General features: G+C 45.7%; 1 protein-coding gene across 1 annotated transcript in view; it reads left to right on the top strand.

The window, feature by feature from the left end:
* Positions 1–1393: 1393 nt before the first annotated feature.
* The window catches only part of LOC117050961 (meckelin-like), a 29767-nt gene continuing 20879 nt past the window's right edge, over positions 1394–10281 (top strand). The window contains exons 1-8 of the mRNA XM_033156937.1: positions 1394–1699; positions 2109–2174; positions 3476–3576; positions 4173–4251; positions 4894–4971; positions 5678–5743; positions 6893–7037; positions 8386–8491. Coding sequence (XP_033012828.1) covers positions 2142–2174; positions 3476–3576; positions 4173–4251; positions 4894–4971; positions 5678–5743; positions 6893–7037; positions 8386–8491 — 608 coding nt within the window. The 5' untranslated portion in view covers positions 1394–1699; positions 2109–2141. The remainder of the gene's footprint in view (positions 1700–2108; positions 2175–3475; positions 3577–4172; positions 4252–4893; positions 4972–5677; positions 5744–6892; positions 7038–8385; positions 8492–10281) is intronic.

Here is a 10281-nt window from a genome sequence, read left to right as displayed (position 1 = left end):
TGACCAATCTGCTGCAAATCACCCAGAGGTCTACCAGTATATCCTGATCTAATTTCTGCCCTACCATGACCTAATTGACATAATAACCAGGTGGAGTGGCCACTGAACAAGAAAGGATCTAGGAGAAGAGGTGCCAGATCACCATTGGTTCAACAGAGTTACCAGGATTGCTCTGTCAAACCTTTCCCTGCATTCTATCAAGTTGGAACAACTGCTAACAGAGACAGTAAAATAAAAATTATGGTCATTTAAAAAAAAACCCACAAAGTTGACAATGTTTGAAATGGGAAACGTAATTTAGGCATTGTACACCTCTTTATTGAGTGCTATTTCCCCCAGCCCAGAGTGCTTCCAGATAGAGACTTAATGTGCAAATAGATCACAGAGATATTGCAAGTAAGTAAATGGAAATAGGTGGTTTGTTAGTTTGTTTTTACTTACTTGATTTTCTAGGGAAAGAGTAAATCCAGATTAAATTTGGGGGGAGGGGAGAGTGGGCTGGCATTTTCATGCCTTTTTGCAGTGGCAATTTTGTAGTATGTCATTTTAGATTGCAGGGATTGCTAAACTGCAATAACGACATGAGCACCCAACACACAATAAATAGCTGTATGGAAGCACCCTAAAATAGCCTTAAAGACATTGGATCCCACCCCAAAATAGTGATAATCTGGAAACAATCACATACCAGCAAATTAATGATTTGGCACTTGAGTACAAAAGCCTATTTTTCCCCTGCTCCGAAAAAAAATACATTTTTGCGATAAGGAAAGTGATGCAGAATTGCACTGAAATGTATGGACTCACCCTTTGTTGCAATATCCTCCAAACTGCCTGCAAATAAGCCAGAAAGAATACTCAATAAATAGGTGACATTATGTAACCTTCAAGATGAATGTTCAGTAAACAGGTTGTTTGGAAGTGACCTTGGAGGTATCCAAAGGTATCTTCTTTCTGCTGTTCGGTTGTACAGTACAGACAAAAAGTACGTCACACAGCGCATAGTTAATCTGTGGAACTCACTCCCACAGGAGGCAGTGATGTCCACCAACCTACATGGCTTTAAAAAAGGATTGGCAAATTGAGGAGAGGGCTATTGAAGGCTACTAGCCATGAAAGCTTTGTTCTGTCTTTGTGATTGAAGGCAGTAACGCTTCTGAATAACAGTTGCTGGAAGCCACGGGAGGGGAGAGTGTTCTTGTGGTTGGGTCCTGCTTGTGGTTTTCCCACAGGCATCTGGTTGGCCGCTGTGAGAACAGGATGTTGGACTAGATGGTACATAGGCCTGGTCCAGGAGGCCCTTCTTACATTAAACCCCAGGAATCCCAGCCGCTTCCCTTTTGTATGGAAGAAGCCACACCTGGCTTGGGTTACCATGGATGCCCTTGTCTGTATACACTCTCTGGCCAACCAGGCTTATCCAGTCCACAACTCCTTTCTCCACAGGGAATAAATATGGGAGAGAAACGAACACCTAACTTGGTGAAGAAGGAGCCTGAGTTGAGAATGCCACTTCACTTGGCCTGCCTCCTCCTCTGTCTCTGTTTGCTTTACCTCCCTCACTGCTCCACGCCTCAAATTATCGGGGGTGTTCCTGTTTTGTCAGGCCCACCAAGGAAATGTGGGACCGAAGAATTCTTCAATATTGAGACAGGCCAGTGTGGCTCCTGCGCCCAGAAACAGATGCAGAGCCCTGACGGTGAGTGCGAAATCAATGCAATAATATAAGTTGCAGGGAACAGGGTGGCAGTGGAAAGAATAATCCCCTTAACTAAGAAGCCAAGCAAGAGGGAGATTTACACACACACACACACACACACACACACACACACACAGTATAGCTTTGAACTGCAAGCACTTGATGTATCGGGATCTTAAGGAAGGAACCATAAAGAAATCAATGCAAGGTTTTTGAGTGTTCCTCCTCTTTCTAGGCCTGGGGTGCATTTGTGTAGTTGGACTGAATGGGACAAATGAGCAGCCTTCGCCTCTCAACTGCCATGGCTGTGTAAGAACACATTCCTTCATTCCTTTTTTTGTCATATGCAGACATGCTCTTTGGATGTTGACTTTCCCTCTCCCCCTCTCTGCCCCTTCCCCTCCTTCAGAGTAACCTGCCACCCAACACACTCTGGGAATCCATGTTCCTTGACGACAGTTTCCTGAGTTGCAACGTAAGTGGGGTTGGGTTTTTTTTTTGCTCCACTTCCTCCTCCTTGCATTGCCAACTTAAGCTATTTTGTGGCTTTGGTTGAGTATCCTGGGAACGTCCCCAGAACAAAGAATGCTCTCCCCTCCCTCCCACAAGCTTCTGGGCAGGATCAGAACTCTGCTGCCTTCTCACAATGCCTCTGCACACACTAGCCACATCACATGAAGCTGTTATAAAGCAGGTCAGGCTGTCTGTCTGTTTAGCCTGGAAGCTCTCTAGTGAGTGTAGAGTAGTGGTTAGAGAGTCAGACTAGGATCTGGGAGATCAGGGTTCAAATCCCCACTCAGTTAAGAAGCTCACTGGGTGACCTTGGGTCAGTCATCAATTTGCCGCCTAACCCTACCTTACAGAGTTGTGAGGACTGAACAGAGAGGAGGGGAGAATAATGTATGCCGCCTTGAGCTCCTTGTAGGAAAGGTGGGTTATAAAATGTAATGAAAGGGTTTTCTGGCAGATATATTTTTTCCCTCTTCTGCAACCTGATCCTTTGAACGGATGATGCTGAGGACTGTACCCAGGACTTCCTGCCTGAGTTGAAGGGGACCTTTCAGCTGGGCCAAAAACACTCAGTGAGGTTACAAAGTTTGGGAGTTTAAAAAAATAATAAATAAATAAATTGGTAGGTTTATAGCAGAGTTAAAAAGCTTGGGAGCTGGAACTACGCAGTGATATCACCACCTGTTCTTATCACATGCCCAGATCACAAGAGAGGAAATAAAACACACAGAGGTCCCGTTGGTAAAGAAAGAAAGGTTCTTTACTAACAGTTTCTTCATATTAACAAGGATGGCTTTGGAGTCTAAGCCACCTGGGAGCTAGTCCTCATGGCTGCTTCTTGCAGGAGAGAAAGTGGGTGGAGTTTAAATCTGATAGTCTCAGCCCTGACCTCTACTGACTGGAGGCAGGCAAGGCAGGGCCAGTAGGGAATGCGGCCTATGAAGACTCCTGAGGCCTGGATAAACAGCCCTGTAGGACTGTATTTGGGTTTCAGGTTCTCCACCCCCTGCTTTACCTTCTCTGTTGGCGACCCCACGACTGACACACGTCATCTTCCGCAAGCTGCTGTCCCAGCTGTTATGTGCATACTGTGAGATTCCTCCTCCTGCATCTGACATCTGCGTTAATGTTTAATGCCAAACAGAAAGACCCGGGAGGCCTTGCAAAGGCCTTTTCTCTGGATTTAGGTGCTCATCTATCTCCAGCTCTCCTTCAAGCTCTTGCACAGGAAAGTCTTCACCTTTTTTCAGTTTTACTTTTCTCTAGAACACCTGCAATGTGACGGCCTGCCAAATTCTCACAAACATGGTCATTTTGGAAGCCTTCTCTTTACAAAACCGGGCCTATGATCTCTATATGAAGACCAAGTGAGTATCCATCAATCTTGGTGCAAGGAGGTATTTATGCCCCACTCATAATATATTGCGTGTGTGGCTTTTTAAAAAAGTAAACTGCCTATCTGGAGGGCCCGATCCACATAGGGAGTTGGCACGTGGGGCCTTAATCCTGCCCCTCCTGTGCTGCAGTCTCAGTCTGGAGGAGCCTCATGGCTGGTGATTTTGTGGGACCTTCTTTCCTAATGCGAATATACCAGCTGTAAGGCTATACAGTCGTACCTCGGAAGTCGAACAGAATCCATTCTGGAAGTCCTTTCGACTTCTGAAACATTTGACTTCCAAAGCGCGGCCTCTGATTGGCTGCAGGAAGCTCCTGCAGTCAATCGGAAGCCACAGAAGCCCCGTCGGACGTTTGGCTTCCAAAATAACATTCGAAAACTGGAACACTCACTTCTGGTTTTTGATCATTTGGGAGCCGAAATGTTTGACTCCCAAGGTGTTCGAGAGCCAAGGTACAACTGTAGCATTTAAACTGGCACCACATTTAGCCTGACCTTAAAAGTTTATATTTTTATGAGAGCATTGCTGCTTCTTAGATAAAAATCCTCACTGCGTTTTCTTCTCAGAAGCCAAGATCTTCCAAAGCTGTGGTACGGTAGTCTTGGAGGAACTTCCCCTCGGATGGTTTTTGGGAAGACTTTGAAGGCAAGTCCAAGCAGGCACAAAGACTGCAATTTGCAGTGTGTGTGTGTGTGTGTGTGTGTGTGAGAGAGAGAGAGAGAGAGAGAGAGAGAGAGAAGGCAAGAGAAAAATAAGGCTGTGTACACATTATAGTAACACATGGGGTAACTATATCAGTTGATTTACAAGGGAAAACATTGTTTTAAAGGGCTTGGATGGAAGAACTGTGTAGAGCTGAGCTTTTGCAGCAATTAATCCCCCAAGTTGGGGGATTAATTGCTGCAAAAGCTCAGCTCTACAACCTATTCTTAACTCTGGGACTCAGCAATACAGTAGTAAACTGGAAACAATATGGGGTGTCTCTAAGCATGTGCAGAGTGTCATTGACATCTGATCAACCTCAGCCCATTTCCAGCACCCAGGATTATGACGCAAACGTTCCAGGATGATATGTGTTGCCTCAGGCAAGCTTGAGGTTTTATTCTCTTTGTAGATATTAACTACCGTAGGCTACTGTTGCCAAGCCTGCTGCCAGTCATTATTAGCTTTTTTTAAATTGAGCTGAATAGACCACAGGACTGTCTTTGCAGACGGGCCTTTCAAGATGTACAGAAGCTGGCTGAGAACACTGGCCTCCGGTTACTGTCTTTCCCCTCATCTCTACAGATTGACTTTAAGGTCATAAAGTACAATGTGCTTGGAAAGTTCTTAGGCTGGGAAGACGTGAGAGGAGAGACATTGCAAGTGAGTCAGTTTCTTTCTGTTCTTGGTAACATTGCTGTTTTTGCTGCAGTTCCAATAGAATGTCAGCGTAGAAGAGAGGTTGGAGAATTTTTTATATAGTCACCTCCACTGTTTATCCCTCAGCTACTGTTATTCATTAGTAGACTGCCCTGAAACTGGAGGTTCCATATAACCACCATGCTTAGCAGCCACTGATAGACCTCTTACCCTCTTCCTCCCCCTCCTCCTTCCTCACTTCATCTATGACTCTCTAACCCTGTTTGAAAGAGGTCTAAGCCAGCAGCCACCTTCATATCTTGGCCAGCAAGTTCCCTGGGGCTGCTTGCTAACCTCCTTGCACAGGATGGTTCTGAGAATAAAATGATACTGTGTGTATTCTCTGCCCTCCTTGAAGGAAGGACTGGATAATATAATTTAAAATTTAATATAGGTTAAGGTTACCATATTTTTTTCAATGAATCCGGGGACACTTTTCAACTTCAATGGATTTTGTATGGGGACTGATTTGTAAATCCAGGGACTGTCCCCGGGAAACGGGGACATCTGGTAACCTTAATATAGGTCTCAGCTTATCTCAGTGGAGCATACTAGTTTAACGTGTAATTAGCAGGATTTGCATGTTCGTTTCATGGGCATTCGGGAAGAAAAAGTAGGAAATTATGGCTGTGTGCAATTTCTGCCTCTTCTTCTTTTTCCTTCCCCTTAGCTCTGCCCTGACAGACAGAGTGTCCTGGATGCTGCCTTTGTGTTTGGAACATCATACAGCCAGTCTGTAAGTGTTGGCTTTAGTGCAAGGCAGCTTTCCCCCTCTAAGATCCCAGAGGGGTGGCTAACCTTTTTCAGCCTGAGGTTTGCATTGCCTCACTGGAACCTCTCTGGGGGCTGAATGCCAGTAGTGGGTGTGTCCCCCACCAGGACCAGCCCACCCATGAGGCAAGGTGAGGCGACTGCCTTGAGCACTTGACACACTTTTTAGACATGCATCATTTCGCGACACAGTAATTCAGTTTTGCTAGCAAACCAGAGATTAAACTAATCCCTTTGCAGCCCTGGGAAGAGTCCAGGAAGCGTTGGTGCAACACACCAACTCATTGCAGCCAACACACTAACACACAGTTTGGAAAGCTCTGCTTTATGGCATAGATTTTCCGGGGGTGGGGGGACCTTTTCAGCCCAATGGCTTCTTTCCACTCTGGAAAGCATTTCAAGGGCCAGATGCCAGTGGTGGGAGGAGTCAGAGGCAAAAGTGGGAAGGGCAACAGATGTAAATATTATCTTTGTACAGTAGGCTAGTTTCTACAGCCACACACCTCTCTGTCCTCCATCCAGACAAACAAGGGACATGATCAGAATTCAAGGACACATTCTAGCCAGGCAAAAACACTAAAGGAGGGTGTGAAACAGGTCCTGGGGGACAGATGTGTGGCCCAGGGAAAGTTCTGAGGGCTGGAGAGAGAAGCCTGGCCCCAGGGCCTGAGATTCCTTACCCTTGGCAAAGATAGGTTTAACACTACTCTGCAATATGGGAGAAAAATGGCATCTTAACATAAGGAAATGAGTGGGTGATAAAACTGGCATCTGTTGCAGCCTTGAGCCATTGCTGTAATAATTCATTTGAATCAGAGTCTGTGCAAAGTGTTTTTACAACACTCATCTCACTTATGTATATGTTATGGCAAAGAACCCTGACTGTTAAATCCCACTCTTTTTAGTGAAGATGACTGATGTGTATAGAACTGCAGGCTTAATTCATTTTTGCATTGGGCGGCTCGTGTTCTAATCTATGTTTTTCGTTTTTTAACTGAGTAAAAAAGGACAACTCAGAAGAGTAAATGGATTCACCTTCTTCCCAGCAGACTCTTTTTTTTTTTGCACAGTAAAGAGATATGTGGTAGTATCTAATAATTCTCCATTGTTATAGTGCACCCTCGACGTCTCGGCCCTACTGCAAGGTGTCCCTGAACCTGTCTTTTATGAGATGTTCTTACAGTTTGAGGATGAAGAAGGACGTGTCCGACTGTGGCCAGTCCCTGTAGAGAATCCAGCAATACTTACAAACAACCAAGGTGAGACTTTCCTTGGCTGTGTACACACACCATACATTTAGAGCACATTTCAAGCACTCAGCTTCCCCCCAATAATCCTGGGAATTGTAGCTGGCGCATCATAGAGTGGCAGTTCCCAGCCCCCTTAAGAAACTTAGTCTTTATGTTCCTAATTTCTTTAGTTCTTTTACCCCACTTTTCCAAACAGTGGAAAGTTTTTAGCACGACCTTTAGTGACCTTTTCAAAGCATACATCCTCTGGCAATGTATTTGCAACAGGCTGTATTTAAGGGTGATCAAGCATTGCATGCAGGTGAGCAAGTAGGCTGGAGGAGGAGGAGGAGGAGGAATGAAGTGCTCTCCCGCTCTGTGAAAGCAAGCTGGCAGCCAAAAGAGGGAAAGACCCCCTTTCTGCACCCAGTACACAGGGCAGAACCCCAAAAGACTAGTGAACAGTTGTGCAGGCTAGTAACACTTTGTGGGGTTGTTAACAAGACTGATACTTGATGCATACCTTGCAGCCGCAGCTTTCCAACACCCACTCACCAAAGTTGAGTCCAGTAATGTCCAAAAAGTATTTCTTATGAAATACTGAGTCTAGATGTATGTTCCCCTCGCCCCAAAAGAACCTCCCACCAACTTTAATCCAAATTGGGAAAAATAACAACCTAGCTTCATCCTAAGCTGGCAATGTGTACACATCCTATTTGGCTTAACATTTGCAAACTGCCACAGTGGTAGCTAATCTTTTCTTCGGGCTAAGGGCCTCATTGCCTCATGGCCAGGTCTTCATGGCGAAGTGGGTTTGGCAGAGCTGGAAATATGGATGTGGTCAGTAACATTAGAAGAGTCCTGCTGGATCATGCTGATGGCCCATCTAGTGCAGCATCTTGTTTTCACTGTGGCCAGCCAGATTTCCTATGGGAAATCCTCAAGCAGGATCCGAGCACGTGAACACTGTCCCCTTGTGTGATCTCCAGCAACTGGTATTTGGAAGCATTACTGCTTCCAGCTGTGGAGGAAGAGCATAGACATCATGATAAGTAGCCTAGCCATCAATAGCCCTACTCTCCATGAAGTTGAGCAAACCACTTTTAAAGCCAGCTAAGCTATGACTGTCTCCTGTGGGAGCCATTTCCCCATTTCAACTATGTGTTGGCTTAATGCTTTCTTTAATTACAAAGAATACATAGAATTGACTACTCAGTATACAGTGTACTGCATCATACAATACATAGAAGACAATATACAGTGCATCTTTGTCAGATTCTGGGTTTCATTATTTTCCTCTCAATGGCACAAAGGGCTGAGTCTTCAGCATATAAAGGCTTTTGCTCTCCCCCTCCTCCACCCCCAATGATTTTTCCAGCATCCTACCTCCGAAGATTCTTTCTGGTTGATGGGCTCTCTGGCAGAAAAGTAAACCTGACAAATGTCCCAGCAACTGTTACATTTGCATCAGAATTGATCCTCAGGTAATAATAATAATAATAATAATAATAATAATAATAATAATAATAATAGTAAATTGTAGACGTGTGCTGTAATTGCAGGTGCGGAGTGGGGGGGGCAGGGATTTGGAGAATGAGTGTTTCTGCAGTTAGTTCAGTAATCAAATCTCCTAGCCATTTTAATCTTCCTTGAAGGTCTTGTCTTGATGGGTAGGTTAATCAGGAGATTGTGTGGATTTTAACCGCTGCAAAAATCCCTGATTCTTGCATTAAAATAGAGGGGAATAAGCAGTTAGTTTTGTCATATCTGGGACAAACAAGGCTTGTGTCTTGGCTAAATGTAACAAGCACCTTTGTTTGTTTGTTTGTTTGTTTGTTTGTTTGTTTGTTTGTTTAGAATTGCAAATAGCAGCAGTTGTGTGCAAGGTCATTATCAGGCTCTCAACAAGCAAAGAGGGAGAGTTTAACCCTTTCCTCTCTGCTGATTACCTTTCCTTTGAGGAAATCCTGTCTTTTGAGGACATCGCCCACTGGCTCCCAAGAGTTTCCCTTGAAATGCAATCAGCTGCTTCAGAGAGATTCTTTTTGTTGGCACCCAGGTGGGGTAGGGAGTTTGTGTTAAATTTCCCCTCCCCACCACCCCCAGCCTCAAGGATGCTATTTACATAGCAAGAAACATGCAGATAAGCTACATTTACACAATTAATATGACTTCTTATATCACTCTGAGGCAGAGGTGGGGAAATCAGGTCCGCCCCCACCCCACACCAAATGCAGCCCTACAGGCATCCTCACTGGACCTCCTTTACGCCTTCCTCTACTGATAATTACAAGGGGAGGCTGATTGGGAAAAGAGGGTGGAGTTGCACCCTGGGGAAAGGCCCAGAGGTTTGGGAGGTGCTGATCTGGATGTTGGGGGGGGGAGCAGGTTGTCTGGAGAGATTCCCACCTCAGCGTCATAGGATGCCTCTAATGTGGGGGCTGAGTTGCCTGGCGTTCCCCACCACCCAGGAGGCACCTGAGACCAGATTGGATAGGGAGCCAGCTGTGACATCTCTGCTTCTATCACCAAGGACATGGTGATGACTGTGCTGGCGCAAGCACACCTACCCTTCTTACAGGAGTGCCTGCTTGCTTGCCCAGCCCCATGCAACTGTGCAAATGACTGTGCCCACTCCACTCTTCAGAAAGGAAGCTCAGGGGTGTGTGTCAAGTGCTGGGACAAATCTTATGCTAAGCTATGTACTTCACAACTCTGCTATGAACTTCTGAACTGTGTAATGTATTTGGGGGCATTGTGGTGGCTGTTGGAATAAAGCCTTGGGCAATAATTGAGCTGACAGTCTGTGTACCACATCCACAAATGGGAGCCAGGACACTACCTCTTGCGTCGTTTCGATGGACAGTCAGGGTATAGCTGTCTGAGAGTACTGACTTTTGCCACATCTACCGCTGGCAAGGGGCCCCTGGAATGCTGCCAGTGAGAGAGGGAATAGGGCCTTCATCAGAACATAGGAAGCTGCTTGTTGAGTCAGACCCACTGCTCCATCTATCTCCATATTGTCTACACTGACTGTCAGCGGTCCTGCAGTGTTTCAGGTAGGCAGTCTTTCCCTGCCTGGAGATGGTAGGGATTGAACCTGGGGCCTTCTGCATGCAAAGCAGATGCTCTGCCACTGAGCTATGGCCCTTTGGGCTGGATAAGCTCCCTCACCCCTGCTGCCCTAAGGCATCTGTGCTGGACCCACCAGCATCCTCCAATTCTGCACGTTTTAAGTACATTGACCTTGGCTCCCTTCTGCCCAATTAGCACC

This window comes from Lacerta agilis, chromosome 8 (genome assembly GCF_009819535.1).
Source record: "Lacerta agilis isolate rLacAgi1 chromosome 8, rLacAgi1.pri, whole genome shotgun sequence".
Lineage (NCBI taxonomy): Eukaryota > Metazoa > Chordata > Lepidosauria > Squamata > Lacertidae > Lacerta > Lacerta agilis.
Note: the sequence above shows the minus strand (reverse complement) of the source record. Positions and strands in the feature narration are given on the sequence as shown.